The following is a 16,693-nucleotide window of genomic DNA, read 5'->3' as shown; positions in this document are numbered from 1 at the left end:
AGTGAAACATTGTAACTCCTGGCTAGGAAGCCCTTGCTCCCTAGTATGCTTTATAAATGGACATACAAGCTTCACTTTTGACCTTAAAAAATGTTTTTGTAACATTCCCATATGCTTATCTTGGTACTGCTGTAATGAAAGGTTTCTGTGTAAATTAAGACTGTTAGTTTAAATAAAGATGGCCAACTTTTCTTTTTTCAGTTTGGGGAAATATACAGACTTGTAGATTAAGTTACTAGTCATTCTTATTTAATTATATAAATATTTCTCTCACTTCATTATATAAACACTTCTCTTAGAATAATCAATTAGGAAGTTCTCTAGGGGCTAATTCTACTGCATGTGTGCATGTGTGCTACATGTGTGTGCAAGTGTGAGCATGAAGGCAGTATTGTATGGTGGGAGACTAAGGAGACTGGATTTTATTTCTGTAATATTATCGCAGGTGTATTGCTTTACTTTCTGGAAATTACATCTTAAAGAGTGAAATGCTAGCAGGCTGAGCACCTGAGCATCACTTCTGTGAAATGTGAGGTGCCCGGACTAAAAATGTTTCAGGTTTTGGAATATTTGTGTATAATTTGTGAGTTGAGTATCCCTATTTCAAAAACCTGAAATCTAGCATATTCTCAAGTATGGGGGGTTTAATGTTCAGAAATTTTTTTTGAAAACTGGACTTGGTGATACATGCCTTTTGTCCTAACACTCAGGAAATGGGCAGGGGATCACAACTTCAGGATCAGTCACCCTCAGCTACATAGTGAGTTCAAGTCCACCTTGAGCTGCATCAGACTCTGTCTTGATTTATTTATCCATGTATCTATCTATCTATCTATCATCTACTTATTTGAGTTTTCAGATGAGAGATGACCACCCTGTACCTCTCAACTCTTCTAAAACAGTTGCTAGTCCAAAGACAGCCTGTCAGAGGTCACTGATACAAGCTTTGTAATGGTTCAGAGAAGTTAGTCACATTTCCTCAATGCAGGCTGCTCACCATACGTGTCTGTTGTTGGATTAGTATAGTGTTCCAGAGTTTACAGGAAGCTGTGTTTTAGGTCCTTAGGAATAGAAGAGCCAGAGGTAGCAGCCTTGACTCAACTACCACAGAAACATTAGCATTGTAATCTTGACCTTAGTTTAAAATAAGGAGAAAAGGAAATGCAGGACAATTACTGAAGGAGTATACTTTTGCCATAGGAAATCATATTTCACAAAAAGCTTCCTTTTCCCACCTCTTTATAAATTCTGATATTGAAGTCTTTAAAAATGGGCGCCTGTGTAAGAAACATCAACAGTGTAATTGTGCATGTCTTACATGCATTTAACAAGATTTAAGAATTTGGCATATTGTTTCTTTAGGATAAAGGAAGTTCACGTTGACAGTTACTAAGTTGTCTGTGTGTTACAGCCGTTTTGTAGTCTTGTTCAGATCCATGGCCACAACAGGGCTCGGCAGAGAGACAAGCTTGGCCACATTCTTGAGGAGTTTGCTACCTTGCAAGATGAGGTAAGAGCCAGATGTCTTGTACAATTCATCAAGACATAGGTTTCAAGAAGAGCAAGCTCTGTGAGAGCGTTACCGATAGTCACAGAACCTGGCAGTGTGACACAGAAGGATCATGCGTTGAGGCCAGCCTGGGTCTCACAGGACACTTTTTTTATACTTTAACTTTTGAAAAGCAATTCTTCAAAACAGTGATTTGTGGATTAATTTTTTACTCTGATATACCTATTTTTCCACTTAAAATGTAACAGTTTTATAGTCCAGGAGAAGCATGTACTTGAAGAAATATGAGGATATACCTTATAAGCATCTTAAATCATGGCTTTGTCAACAAGATAAATTGTGGCTTGTGTAGCTAACTATGGTTTCATGACAAGTTACCCGACATGAAACAGTTTAAAGGTGACTCACAGTCAGCAGTGGCTCCCATTACTAACACCACAGACCTGAGGTCACAAATTGAGGCTTGTCTGTTTTAAGACAGGGCCTGTTTCCGCAGGCTTATTTTTAGCCATTGGGTGGGCTCACATGATCCTCCTGCTTTAGTCTCTGGAATAGACTGATGGTGCTATGTGGTTACAAACATGTCCCACCTCCTTGTCTGGATAAACTGACTTGACTTGCATTAATGTGGATGTTTATTTTGAGGAATAATTTGGGTAAATATTAAGTATTGCAGGGGAAGACCTTTGCAAACCTCACCATTGATGCATTTGAAAGGAAGACTTTGTTTGGAGTGTGAGATTTACATCTTCTGCTCATATTTTCAGATTCTCTCACTATCTAACTGACCCTAAAGTAACAATTGTTTTGACAGGCAGAGAAGGTTGATGCAGCGCTTCATACTATGTTGTTGAAACAGGAGCCTCAGAGACAACATCTGGCCTGCTTAGGAACCTGGGTTCTTTACCATAACCTCCGGATTATGATCCAGTATCTGCTCAGCGGCTTTGAGCTGGAGCTCTACAGCATGCATGAGTACTACTACATCTATTGGTGAGTGCTCTTGCCGCTAGCAGTGATGGCGAGAGCAGAGACGTTGTGTGCATCTATAAAGTGTACAGTCTGGGTTACTGTGTGCATGCAATCTCTGATCACACATGCTTCCCTTTCACCGTGCTAAGGCATGGTCTCCATGCCAGCTGGCGTGCAAGCCCCAGGTTACTTTCCTCTATACAGTCTCACTGTAGGAACAGTGGTGTTAGAGATGCAAGGGGCCTGCATTTGACTTTATAAAAATAGGCTCTGGGGATTGGAGTAGTGTGGTCGGTCTTTCTGACAGGCTCTTTGACCAGCACAGCCGCCATCTCACTGGCCCCTGGAATATTTTTCCTTAGTGCATTTTTACTGTTGTGGCACAGTTGGTAAAATATTTTGAGAATTAGGCTAGGTCAAAGTATACATCTTTAGTGCTGTAACACTACACAAATGTTCTTCCTGTTGTTTGAATAGTTCTATAGAAAATACTAATAAAAATAAATGGGTTAATTCGACATCTATTTGCAACTGTGGAGGAGAGAGAGTGCTGTTTGCTGACTTGTGCAGCACTAGTGCATGGTGTGGGTGCAGTTGGTGGAATGCGTTTTCTTGTGGACGCCATGCAGGCTAATCACTGGGAGATGATCTGCAGAGTCCCCTTCAGTGGAGGGAGAGCTAGGGAGTTCTATGAAGAGGCTGTTTGCGGCTATCTTAGACATGAAAACAGGTAGAAAATACACAGCAAGCAAGTGTTGTTCAGCACGATGATAATCGTGAATTATCTTCACCTATCAAGGGATCGAGACAATTTTAAACAGTTTCTTCATCAAATGTCAAAATTTGATATGTTACACTTTGGTATTGTTTGCTTTTTAAACTTATAGTTAAATTCATTTAACTTAATCATTGCCCTGAGAGAGGAAAGACTATTGAAGTCCTTAATAAAAACGAGCAGCTGGTGTTTGGAAGGGCCCTATCAGCCCTTTCCTTTACCGTCTGTCCTCAGATATATGGTTAAGTATCACCTGTTATCTCACTGTGGACCTTTGCGCGGAGGGTATAGACCGACCTTCTGGCTGTATGGTATCCAGTGGGGATTCCTTTGTATTCTGTAAAGTGATGCTGCATGTCCTCCTGAAGAGCTGTTCCGCACTCCTCCATGCAGTAGTGGACCCCTTTTGCCTCCTTCAGGAGCTGAGACGATGCAGCTTCCAAACACAATTCCAAAGGCAACTTTAACTAGTTTCCGTGGGCCACTGACGGCTCAGCAAGTCACAGCGTTTTCCACACAGCCTGATGACCTCAGCTCAACCCACATTAAAGGTGGAAAGGGAGAACTGGCTACACAGACCTGTCCTGTAGTCTGCATGTGTGCTCTCTGAACTCACCACCATCTGTCACCCTCAAACAATGTGAATAATAATAATAATATATTTAAATGTAATGTCTTATGTGTGCTTTGATATTATAGCCTACCTGGCATCTTTCAGGGCAGTTTTGGAAATAGGCATCCTAAAATAGGTATAATGAGAGATCATAAACATCTTATAGATCTTTGGTTTTTATTGTATATGAGTAGTCTTTAATTTACCTTATTCCTGGTTACACTGAAAACAGTGTGTCCCTTCTCCTAGATTTGAACTGCTTTTCTGGTTTAGAATGCATTGTAAGGTTAAATTCTTTTTTAGCGTTGAACTAAAATATCTTATTTTATATTTTGAATAAATTTAAATAAATAAGCCTAGATGTTTTTAAGCTTTAGAATGATTGTTATATAATATTAATAATTTCTGTACTTTCTGAATTGGTTTGTTTCATTTTTGTTGCAAAGAAAATATTTACTAATAGATTGGAGTGAATTGTGTCCTGACAGTGAAAAAAAATTAAAGATATTCTAATTTGTATGAATGTAGATAATTATCCAGAAATCTTTTGAAAAGTTGTAAAAACTGGGAAAAGGGAGAGATCGTGTTCAGTGCTCATTAGAGTATTTGCTTGTGTTCGTCTCTGAGGCCATGGCTTCAGTCCCTCTTGTCAGGATGAAATAATAAAACCCGTCCATTATTACTAATACTTGTGTTGGCAAAGCTGTCTCCTGTAGCTCTCTGTCATTAATTGATACTTTGTGACTGTTAAGGTACCTCTCCGAGTTCCTATATGCATGGCTGATGTCAACCCTGAGCCGCGCTGATGGCTCTCAGATGGCCGAGGAGAGGATCATGGAGGAACAGCAGAAAGGCCGCAGCAGCAAAAAAACAAAGAAGAAAAAGAAAGGTGCTGTAGACCGCCTCAGTCCTGTTCTGACAGTGTCTTAGGTTAGCAGGCTGCCCGGTGTTGGAATTACAGATGTGCACCATCACATCTGGCTGTGTGGACTGTCTGATAGCCAAGTCTGTGAAGAGCTCCTTGTGAGCCGAAGTGGCTGCATGTGTCTGCGGGGCTTCTTTCTCGCTCACCATCATTAACTGGAAGAGAGACTGGATCCCAGCCAGCATTAGTGGTGGGCCTTGCTTCTCAGTTCCTTTGCACCTCCAGGCACCAGAGGGTCTTAGAGCAGGAGGCAAGTTGTCCTCAGTTGTACAAGCAGACTAGGTGGGAGAGCTAGCAGGAGTCCATCTGGAGTTGTCCTGTCATGGTGGGTGTGGACAGGTAATCACAGAGCTATGGGAGGCAGACGTTTCAAAGGCTCTACATTACTTCTTGCCAAAAGTTGTTGGTATGCTTTTTGAAGAACACAGTTGCCTAACTTGTCAGCTCACTTCAGTTGTATTATTTGTAGAGTTTGGTCATAAAGTTTACATCAGAGAAGCAAAGTGAAGTTTATGTTCAGTAAATAAGCAGGAGGTGGGGTTTTTTAAAAAAGCCAAAACCTTCTCTCAGCTCTCCCTACAGCAATTTCTCCTCCCTCTGCTCCTTCCAGTTTCCCCACATCAACTCCTCCTGATTCCCTTAAAAAAAAATAGAGCAGAGCAGGACATTTTTTAAATTAGTTTTTCTTCTTGTTTCTCTAATTTAAACTTTACTTTATGACCAAAATCTACAGATAATACAACTGAAGTGAGCTGAAAAGTTAGGCAACCATGCTCTTCAAAGATCTGGTACTAATGAATTTTGGCAAGAAGTAATGTGGGAGGGAGGGAGAAAGATATAAAGATTCTTTTCTCTAATTACAGTTCGTCCATTGAGCCGAGAGATCACAATGAGCCAGGCCTATCAGAACATGTGTGCTGGGATGTTCAAGGTAAGTGGTGAGAATCGAGGCTTCTGTGGAACTGCCATTCGTACAGAACGTGTTTAAAATTCCCTCTTGGGCCAGAGAGATGGCTCAGTGGCTAAGAGCACTGACTCCTCTTCTGAAGGTCTTGAGTTCAAATCCCAGCAACCACATGGTGGCTCACAACCATCTGTAATGAGATCTGACACCCTCTTCTGGCACGTCTGAAGACAGCTACAGTGTACTTACATATAATAAATAAATAAATCTTTGGGCCAGAGTGAACAGGGACTGCATGGGGCCAACCGGAGCGAATGGGGGTGAGCAGAGATCTTAAAAATACAATTCCCAACAATGACATGAAGGCTCACAACCATCTGTACAGCTACAGTGTACTCACATAAAATAAATAAATCTTTAAAATCCCTCTTGCCTTGATTTTTACCAGATTCTGCTGCCATCTATCTGTCCTGGTCCACGTCAGTTTGACAGGCACCTTTTCCATCCTCGTGTTCCTCAAGTAGTTGACACCTTGCCTCATGAGTAGATGGTTCTAGCATTCCTAGGATTATAATATGTAGGAGTGGACTCTAGTGTGGCTGGCATGAGCAATACCAGGCATTTTTGCAAGGTTCTGGGTATTAATTTTTAAGTTGTACTGAGAGGTAACTCACCTGAAGTTACATAAACCAAGAGGGGAAATTGGAAAAGCCTCTGGCCTGTGTGATTATGTGGCACTTGTTCCTTCAACATCTTACTTAAAGTGACGAAGCCTGAGATGTGGAAGAGTGTGTGTGATCCCATTGGGGTCATTAATCCCCTGGGAGTTTTAATTAATGATATATCAAAAAAAATTAATGTATCATTGTCTTCCTCTGACTCCTCCCTTGTATCCCCAATATGTATATGTGTGTATATTCCTAAATATATAACTACAACCTGGTCAGTCCATATGTTACTAGTGTGTGCTTGTATGTATATGGTTTTAGGGCTCACCACTTGGTATTATAACTGATTGGGGGCTGGAAGGTTGTTTGTATACATCATGGTGCATTAGTTAGAGATGAGAAGTCTGTTTACTCTGGGCTTTTCTGGTTTCCGAGATGACGTCTTACATATGTGAGTTGCTGGTGCCCATCGTCACTCTTGTTGCTTTCGCATTCTCTTCACCTTTAGACGATGGTCGCGTTTGACATGGATGGCAAAGTGCGCAAGCCCAAGTTTGAGCTTGACAGTGAGCAGGTCCGGTATGAGCACAGGTTTGCACCTTTCAACAGTGTGATGACGCCGCCACCAGTGCACTACCTGCAGTTCAAGGTGAGCTTGCTGCCTGAGGTCATGGTGGTGCCACCCATCCTGCGGGCTGTGGGACAGATGCTAAAGATGATTACAAGGGGATAATTGAGATTTGGGGTACGCAGGTTAAGAACTTTGTGTCACGTGGGCACAGATTGAGATATTATCAGCATTTGCTTAAGAGTCTGTATGGATGGGTAGTCAGAAGGTTTATATTAAACATATTGTGATAAATCGTTCCTTCTTTTTAGGAAATGTCTGACCTCAATAAATACAGCCCTCCACCTCAGTCTCCAGAGCTGTATGTGGCAGCTAGTAAGCACTTTCAGCAGGCAAAAATGATCCTTGAAAATATCCCCAATCCAGACCGCGAGGTAAGTAAGGCTCACTGCACGTCCTCGGGGAAAGCATGCATCCTGCCACTGGGGGAGTCAGCTATAGTGAGTCAACCAGACAGGCTGTCAAATTGCAAGAATTCCAGGTTAACCATTTTAAGTCTCCTCCCTCCACCATAGGGCTTCACTCTCTTGTCCAGGCTGGCCTCCCAACTCCTGGTAATCCTCTTGCCCTCTGCCTCCCTAGTGTTAGGATTAGGTCATAATCTATAATACCCAACTTGCATTCTAAAGTTTAAATATGAAAAACTGTATCCAGTTACTGTAGAACATTTTATACTTGGCCATTTGAAGTAAAAGGCTATTGCATTAAAAGACTGATCAACAAGAACAGACTTTGAAAGCAAACATGGTTAAAGCATTTGATGGTTTAATAATGTGCATTATCCCCAGTGTAGCTGAGATACATCTACTCTGTTAGTGAGGAGCTACTCTTGACATGTCTAAGTCACTGAGGGAAGGGGACTCTTGATGCAACTCTCAGTGCCACGTGATTAGCATCATCTGTCAGAACCAAGCAGTGCTGGGCTCAGATGGAGTGTGCTTGCCTGTCATACACAGCCTGGGGTGTCTTAGCACTGCAGATAAACACATGTGCACACACAACGTAGAAGATGAACGAAGATGAGTATTCAGCATAGCAGGTCTTCGTTGCAAACAGCACAACTGTAATTCGGTCACTGACAAGGTCAAGGAGATTCGGATAGCAAGGGTTAAAACTGAATGGTACGCTGCCATTTCATTGAAGGTTAGCTGAAAAGACTGGGTATTGTATGAACAAGTCATTTCCATTAAAAGAGAATTAATGATAGTACCTTAGGCTCTAAGGGGATGTTGAATGCCTTGGAGAAGAGAGCAGGAAAGAGATAAAAAAAATCATATTCTAGTGGGGCGTGATCGCAGAGGCAGAAGGATCTCTCTGAGTTCACGGCCAACCAGGGCTACATAGTAAGACTCTGTCTCAAAAAGAAAAAAAAAATATATATCTTCTGGCTAATAAAAATGGTAGTTACAAAAATTTGAGGGAGGTTCAATAACAGAAGACATTTCCTTCATTTATTCAAAGTCTTTTCAAGCACCTATTTCAAGCAGAAATAGCTGGTATGGGCTCAGGGACAGGTTGGTAGGAGTCATATTATGTATTGTACAAAGTGTAGAACTCCAACCATTTTAAATAACCCATTTTAGTAAATTCTAGAAGGTGAAGTAGGTCACATAGGCATTCAGGGATGAACCCTTCCAGAGGAGGACTCACATGCAGAACAGACCTGTCTGTCCCTGGAGTATTTGGACAGCCCCAGGAACTTGGGACTCATGTGGCTGGAGTGGGTAGTGAGGGAGGAGCTGTTGGAGTGTGAGCAGTGGACAGACAGCTCTGACTTGTGACAAAGGACCATTCTGTGCTGCTAAAACTGACCCGTGCAGCAAAGGTGGGAGGAAGCCGGAGCAGTGGTCCAGTAAGCGGTGCAGTGAGTAATCAGCCCTGATGTGGAATGTGGGATGTGGGAGGAGATAGGATGATGTGAAGGGTTTTAGCCTGAGCAGCTGAATTAATTGATCTATATGGGTCACAGTGTGGCTTCTGACGTGTCAAATTATCATCATTATTATTTTTGTATTTTGAGATAAGGTCTCATCCTGTAGCTTAGACTGGCCTGGAACTACTGCCAGGCTGCCCTCACCCATGGCAGGCAGGCCCCTTGCTCAGCGTCCCAGGTCTGAACTTCTGTCTCCCTTTCCTGTTAGATGTTCAGGTGGCTATCCATCCCCCATTCCATCCTGCCCTTGTGTATCTCCACAGTGGTCAGAAATGCAGCAGTGGGAGCTTCAGGGTTACCTAAGGGAAACCTTGGCTTCCCTATGATCGATCCTGTGTTCAGTGTTTAGACTAGTAATTGTCAGAGAGAACAGTTAATACTCCACGAACTCACTGCCCATCTGTCAGGAGTGTTTCTAAGCTTCACACACAGCCATGCTCTCCTAAGAGGTGTGTGTCAAGAAGTGTAGAGCTGGGCTGTTTCTTGTCTGTGGACCCACGGCTGTATGTGCAGCACAAGGCTGTGTACACTGACTCAGTCCTCAAAGCAGTTTTTATGGGGTGAGCGAAGTTGTCTAAGGACTGGTATGAGCAGCTCTCCGAAGAGAACTTTGCTCTCGGGTGAAGCCACTACACGGCTCCCTGAACACCCCTGTGCTTGGCTGCAGTACAGCAGCAGCAGCGGCGGCGGCAGCACTCCTCTGTGCAGACTTAGCTTCCTGCTGTGATGCTAGTGCTCTTCTTGTTTCAGGTCAGTAGAATCCTAAAGGTTGCCAAGCCCAACTTTGTGGTTATGAAGCTCTTAGCAGGAGGACACAAAAAAGAGTCAAAGGTGAGTGTGTTGTAGGGAAGGGAGTGCAGAGCTCCTGTGTACTGTAACAACAAAGGATACCTACCCTCTCTCTGTTCATCCTAGAAGAGGCTCAGCCACCACTTTTCCTCCAGACGGTTAGAGACTTAAAATCTCAACTTTCTTTTTTCCCACCCCATATAATCACTGACTGCCTTAGGACAGTTAAGGAAGCATGGAGCAGAGTCAAGAGCTCAGAAATGGGGGCTGGGAAGAAAGTCGGTGGTCAGGGTGACTGCCTCCCAGGCTGACCTGATCAGGCGTGAGAACTGGAGCCTGCCCAGCAGGACAGACCCTACACCCACATACAAATTAAACGGAATAAAGAATTTTAAAAGAAGTGTAAAGCAGATTTGGAGGGAGAAGGTACTTAAATGTCACCTGCTTTAGGGAGGTAGTGGCTTTAGTACTTAGTTAGGGTTTACTGCTGTAAAGAGACACCATGACCACAGCAACTCTTATAAAGGACAAGTTTGGGGGTAGCTTACAGTTGCTGTTGTGCCAGGAAACATGGCAGTGTGTAGGCAGAGATGGTGATGGAGCTGAGCGTTCTACATTTGGATTTGAGGCAGCAAGGAGACACTATCACACTGGCCAGACTTGAGCCCACCTCCACACTGACACACTTCCTCCAAGAAGGCCACCCCCCCTAACATTTAGTGCCGCTTCTTATGGCCAAGCATTCACACACATGAAACTATGGGACCAGTCCTAGTCAGACCAGCACAGGTAGTCACATGTGGTAGAGCCATGTGTCCACATGTGCATGCATAGAAGCAGGGCCATTTCGCTCAGGGTATTGGGCGTGTCCTCAGGATGGGTACTTTTCACTCAGTCTTGACTAGTGTATAAAACAGGGCTCCCTGGACCTAGAGCTCCCCAGTTCAGTTAAACTGGTTGCCCAGCAAGCCCCGAAGACCTGCCTGTCTCCACCTTCCCAGCACCAGAGTTCTGGGCATGTGCTGTGGTGCTCAGCTTTTAACATGGGTGCTAGGAATCAGGCCTCGGGCTCGCATGCTTGTGCCGCTTGCACTGCAAACCCTGTACCAGCTCAGCCATTTCCCCAGCCCCAAGACGCTGATAAGATGTGGAAGATCTGACTTGTCACAGGCCAGCTCTGATGCAACTTTGTGGCCTTTGCCTGTTGTGTGGCTTTGCCTCTTCACTTGTTACCCTAAAGCTGAACTGTGTTGCTGTCCTGATCTGGTTTAACACTTTGTCTGAAGTCCATTTTCCTTGAATGTTCTCTGAACAAACAGCTGGCTAGGTATTTTCTGATGATCTCTGGCAGGAGAGCCTCCTTCCTCGTTTCTTTCCTCTGACTGCTGCTATTATACCAGTTTCTGTTGTACTGCCCTATTTCTGAAACACAGGAAATCTAACCATGCAGGTGGAGCCATTGACTTTCTGGCTTTCTTTTTAGGTTCCTCCTGAATTCGACTTTTCTGTTCACAAATATTTTCCTGTTGTGAAACTGGTTTGAAAGAGACTGCAAAGATGACCGTGTCCACTCTAGGGAAGATATCAGTCTGCCACATATGGTGACAGAAAGTGGATTTCTTGAAAGACAGCTTCTTGCAAGGAAGACTTTCAGTTTAACACCCTTACCTGGCGGGGATGAGAACTGCTGTTTTAAAGTGGTTTATTTTACTCCATGGTGTAACTGGGCTGGAATGCATTGGTGAACGTTACATGGTTTGATTACAGACTTAATTGTAAACATTTTTTTAATGAATGATTGAGTGAAATAGTGTTTGTAAAGGTTAATAAATTTCTTGACAAAAAAAAAAAAAGGAAAAAAAAAAGCTGCCCTGTGGAGAACCAGAGTGCCGCCTTCCAAACAGGCAGTGCCAGCATTACCCAGAGTCTGCAGCTGTAAGACTCTACTCCCAGCTCTGAGGCTGCAGGGTCAGGCTTCAGTTACCCTCAGCTATGTACTATGTTTGAGGCCCACCTTGGCTACATGAGATTTTGTCTTAAACACCAAACAACCCTAAAAATTGAAGTTTCAAAACACAAGATTTATTAAGGATTTAAGATTCTGGTCAAATTACAAATTTTGAGGTAAGAGGATCACTAAAGTACATGAGGATTGTGACTGTGTTGTGACAGATTTCTAAGGGTCTTTAGTGATGCAGTTGAAGGAAAACCACATCACACTGCAGTGTCTGTTGCTGGTATCAGGTAGGAGTGTGTAGGCCACTGAGCTTCCGGTCTTGTTGGAAGGGGGTGCATCCTTTTGTTCCAGCTGAAGTCCCAAGTGCCCTGAGGTGCAGGTTTTGTTCTTGGCCACCAGCAAGAGACCCCATCCTTGATTTGCTGCTCATTCCTCTGCTGGTCTCATCACTGGTGTGCTGTGACAACTGTCTAAGCCCGTGGGGTTTCCCTTTTGTACTCTGAAGGGGCAGTGCTTTTAGCAGAGGGAGCCACCCTGAAATTGAATCTGGCTTTGTGGTTTGGCCTGACTATTGCTAGTTCATTTGGCTTACAGCAGAAATGACTCTAAGATTCCAGTGGCCTAACTCTAATGTGACAGTGTTCGGTGGTGCTGAGGATGTGACCCGGGGACTCACACATACTGGCTGGGTAGAAGCTCTCACGGAGCTATGCCAGCCCAACCCTGTGGCACCTTCCATTTCCTAGAAACACTGAAGCATGCCTGACCGGACTTGATCAAGATGCTAGCGAAGACAGGATGTTGGTTACTTCCTGTTCAGTACAGAGGTGGTATGGCTCAGCTGTCATGCGTGGCTATTGGTACCCTGGAATCTTAGAACCCAGAGGGTAGAATGTGGCCCTTACTTATTGTACTTGTTAAAAAGGAAATCAGCACAGCCTGTCACCAATATCTACACTTTAAACCCAAACCAGATTAAGATAGAAAACAAGTACTAGAAATACAAAGTCCCCTTGAGCTTGGGACCTAGGAGCAGAAAAGGTGTATGGTAAGAACAGTCCAACTGAGGCTCTGGCAAGTTAAAGTGTAAAGGAAAATGGCTTGCGACATTAAACAGTACCCATCTAAACATGGGGTTGTACATAGAAACTGGGTGGTTCTGCAGTGAGAGACAACCCGCGTCTGCCATAGGGGTTTAAATGTGTGCTTTAAAGAGGCACGGACAGCTGGACCACCCGGCATCCCTTGACTGCAGGGATCTTCAGCCCAGCCCAGGAGGCACTAGGCGCTGCCCTGTGCCTCTAGTGCTGCTGCTTCCTATTTAACCAGCACTTCAGAGTCAGATCAGCCCTGTGAATCGTCCCACTCTTCAGAGAGATCGTTTCTGGAAGGAGTCGTCAGTGTGACTGCAGTCAGTCTGCAATCAGAAGCTGCTGATGAGAACCAAGACTTAACGATGCATTACCATCAATCAACTACAAGTCTTTCAAAGCTAACATTCACCTTGTGTGTTTTTCAAACAGTATATAAACTCGGGGGAAAACCAGCTGGTGTTGCTCTTGCCTTTGTAGGAATCCAGCTTGTACCCTGAGTATCCTCCAGCAGCCAACTCTTCCTCTTGGACACCTCTGCCCATGCAGCCTTTGTCCAGAGCGCAGTGCAGGCACTGCCTTTCTTAGTGAGATGAGTGACTTACTAGAAACTCTTTGCCCAGTCAAACACACACAGATCATAGGTGCTTACATTGTGAGTAACTTCATAGTGTTCTGTACATCAGAAGAATAATGAAGGTTATTTAAACCAGTCTTTTAAAAGTAACAACTCTCACTGATATTTGAGACAGGGGCTTTCATTCTTGCTCATCCTAGCTTGGCACTCACTATGTCACTTTAAGCTGGCTCAGAACTTGCAGCAGTCTCCTGCCTCAGCCTTCTGAATCCTGAAGTAAGCCAGGTATAGTGGCTGTCTTTTAATTAATGCAGTTTTTGCACAGAACATCTTTGTGTTGAGGCTTGTATAGAACTGACTAGTGGTGTTTATGCTGACGGTAAGAGCTCTAGGCCATTGATGGTGGAATCAAGTGTTTGCAGGAGTGATGAGCTGCTTAATATCTGGGGACAGAAACTGGCAAGCGGCAGCACGAGGAGGAGGGAGCCGCTGTGGCCAGCAACTGCCCTCAGTCTACTCTGTCTTACACTGCAGGGTGAGGAGGTGCTGCTGCCTAGACAGGACAGCCTCATTTCTCTTTTTGGTGTTGACCTGCTTAAGAAATACCTGTTAATCAAAGCTTGATCAATTTTGACATCTCTTGTAGACACTTTAAAAGTACCCCCAAACTGTCTGAGATGGTCCCATTTTTTTTTTCTTTGCAAAATGTACTGATTAAGCCCCATAGTAATTGACCAATGTTCGTTTTGCTTGGTCCATTTCACAGTTGAGTCACAGTGAATCTCCGTAGGATCTCTCTTCAGGCTTGTTGAGGAATATGAATGCCTACTTGATTTAGAATGTGGTTCTGCCTTTCACTCCCGTCGGGCACATTTATTATGCCTCTCTTCTGGGCGTCAGCATTAAGAACTAAAATGCAAAAACAATTATTTCAGTATTAAGCATGTTGGAGAAATAGTGTGGGCAGGCAGGTCTCACTTCCTGGCAGGTTCTACAGTTATCATAAAGAGAACTTCGCCTTCCACAGCATCACTGCCACTTAGAATTTCGTTCCCATCTAGAGAACAAAAGAAATCACAGGACAGAGCTGAGTGGTATGACAGCACAGCCTACTGGGCTGTGTGGCCTCCTTAAAGGGGCAGCACTAATCCTGAACAAGTAGGTCAGAAGACAGGACACAACTCGTCTAGCCATGGGCAGCTGCATGCTTACAATTCATAGTGCTTTACAAGAGAACTGGGGAACATGTCCAGAAGTGAGGCTCTGGGGCACGCAGATCTCAACCTGGAAAACACCGAAGAAAACTAGTGCTCAGAGCTACAGCGCCATGGAAAGCAAGAAGCTAACCTTCCACAGGTCATGGAGTAAGGAGCAGATGCATCAAATCCACACTGACACTGACTATGCTGTATGCAGCCCAGAAAGGCAGAGTGAAGCACCTTCTAGGTCAGTAGCGCGGTGCTGCTGACGTGTGCTCAGGGAGTCAGAACAGAGAGGAGCCGCGTCAAAGATCCTGTGTGAGTGTCTCTAGAAGGCTCACAGCAGACAACTAGTTCAGAGGCATCTAATGACTGCACCAACACCTAGTGTGGAACGACTCTAGAGTGCCCTGGGCATCTTGTTGGGAAAGCCCTGAATCACAAAAAGCAAGCCCTGTGATTTCTGGGGCACCTTTTCTAACCCTGCTCACCACTACCCCACTTTGCAGGTCTTCTAAAGAACACAGTTTCCCTGAACAGACAGCTACTTACAGTGGTGCAGGAAGGTGACCACTCCCACACACCCCCCTGTTCTTACCATTTATATTTCTGTCATTCCCCGCAAGGGCTGCCTGCTTCTCCCTCTCAGATTCTGCTTCGTTTTCATCCATGTCGTATTCATCTCCTAGGTTCTTCTGGCCTCCCCCTATGAAACATACCAGACAGACAGAGCTTCATTTTATTCCTGATGTCACTGGAACGCCAGCACCAATACGCACTGTCACCCAACCTGTACCTCAGAAAGTAGCCTGACTTGATGGTGCTCACACCCAATACAAATGCCATGGCGAATACTCAGAAACGCGCCCACTGAGGCTATAAAAGTCAGCTCTGTGCAACCCTATAGGTGGAATAACAATATGAACTAACCAGTACCCCCCAGAGCTCATGTCTCTAGCTGCATATGTACCAGAAGATGGCCTAGTCGGCCAGCATTGGGAAGAGAGGCCCCTTGGTCTTGCAAATTTTATATGCCCCAGTCCAGGGGAACACCAGGACAAAGAGGTCTGAGTGGGTGGGTAGGGGAGCAGGGTGGGGGAGGGTATGGGGGACTTTCGGGATAGCATTTGAAATGTAAATGAAGAAAATACCTAATAATGAATTGGAAAAAGGAAAAAAAAAAAAAGCTGCAGGCTTTATTCCTAAAACACACACACACACACACACTCCAAAATAAGCCATGATTCAGTCTGAAAATGAAGAAACTAAATGCCTTTTTGAGAAGGGAAATCAACAAAATTAAGGAAAAGCTCCACTGTTTGAGGAACTAGGCTAGTGGTGGGGATGGCAAGCAGTGGCTTCTCAATGACTCCAGGAGAGGGAAGGGGTGACTACGGCGCCTCCATGTCATGTACAGAATTAGACTGGTCACAACCATATTCTGCTCTGCAGAAAGAGCAACCAGGAAAGATCACAATGAGGACGAGACCACAGGTTTCTCCCAAACATCTAAAGTGTGTGTGTATGAGGCGGCCTGGAAAATCTGCCCTGCTTCAGCTGTGATGTGGAGGCAGCACAGAGCAGCGGTGTCTGTTTATAATCTAGATGAGATTACTAGTGCATGTGGAAGCAGGTACACCACATAGGCCTCGTAGCTCCTGTCTGCATTCAGCCGTGACACTTCATGTCCAGTAGTCAGACACTTGAGTGCCACCAGAGTGGGGTCCCTCCCTCCCCCCCTCAGAAGCATCTTTTTGCTGTAGGTGTGGAGCAGGGTTCTGAGCAGGGACACTCAGTGGGAGGCTGATAAAATGCACCCTTATCTAAAACAACAGACGACACTGTTCCAAGAAAGACTGAAGGAATTAGACACATTTCCTCAACTCTGTTATTGGATCCAGCGGGGAACACGGGGGCCACTGGTGCTCCTGGCTCCAAGGCTTGGAAAGTCCCTATGTCCTTAAGGCAGCAGAATACACTCAAGATACTTAGCTGAACCAAGATCCTCCTCTTTCTAAAGAAGAGGGAAAGGAAGGCGGAATTCAGCCAGTCACTGTTCCTCAGAAGCAATAACATCCTTCGTCATGTCTTCCTTCAGTACTTCCAAGACATAAGCACAGAAGCAGGTGGAAACAGGTGACTGCCCGCCCGG

The 16,693-nt window shown here is 44.5% G+C and overlaps 2 protein-coding genes across 3 annotated transcripts in view; one reads left to right on the top strand and one right to left on the bottom strand.

The window, feature by feature from the left end:
- The window catches only part of Naa35 (N-alpha-acetyltransferase 35, NatC auxiliary subunit), a 51,355-nt gene extending 39,843 nt beyond the window's left edge, over positions 1-11,512 (top strand). For both annotated transcript variants that reach the window (XM_021179882.2, XM_029468253.2), the window contains exons 16-23: positions 1,412-1,510; positions 2,325-2,503; positions 4,623-4,759; positions 5,659-5,726; positions 6,876-7,016; positions 7,247-7,369; positions 9,679-9,759; positions 11,201-11,512. In XM_021179882.2, coding sequence (XP_021035541.1) covers positions 1,412-1,510; positions 2,325-2,503; positions 4,623-4,759; positions 5,659-5,726; positions 6,876-7,016; positions 7,247-7,369; positions 9,679-9,759; positions 11,201-11,260 — 888 coding nt within the window. In that variant the 3' untranslated portion in view covers positions 11,261-11,512. The remainder of the gene's footprint in view (positions 1-1,411; positions 1,511-2,324; positions 2,504-4,622; positions 4,760-5,658; positions 5,727-6,875; positions 7,017-7,246; positions 7,370-9,678; positions 9,760-11,200) is intronic.
- Positions 11,513-11,777: 265 nt separating this feature from the next.
- Positions 11,778-16,693, bottom strand: part of Golm1 (golgi membrane protein 1) — a 43,034-nt gene continuing 38,118 nt past the window's right edge. Inside the window, exons 9-10 of the mRNA XM_021179883.3 lie at positions 15,140-15,247; positions 11,778-14,251 (exon numbers count right to left, since the gene is read on the bottom strand). Coding sequence (XP_021035542.1) covers positions 14,142-14,251; positions 15,140-15,247 — 218 coding nt within the window. The 3' untranslated portion in view covers positions 11,778-14,141. The remainder of the gene's footprint in view (positions 14,252-15,139; positions 15,248-16,693) is intronic.

Source organism: Mus caroli, unplaced genomic scaffold (genome assembly GCF_978045245.1).
Source record: "Mus caroli unplaced genomic scaffold, Mus_caroli_1 scaffold_15, whole genome shotgun sequence".
NCBI lineage: Eukaryota > Metazoa > Chordata > Mammalia > Rodentia > Muridae > Mus > Mus caroli.
The sequence above is the reverse complement of the archived record's forward strand: the minus strand, read 5'-3'. Positions and strand labels throughout refer to the sequence as shown.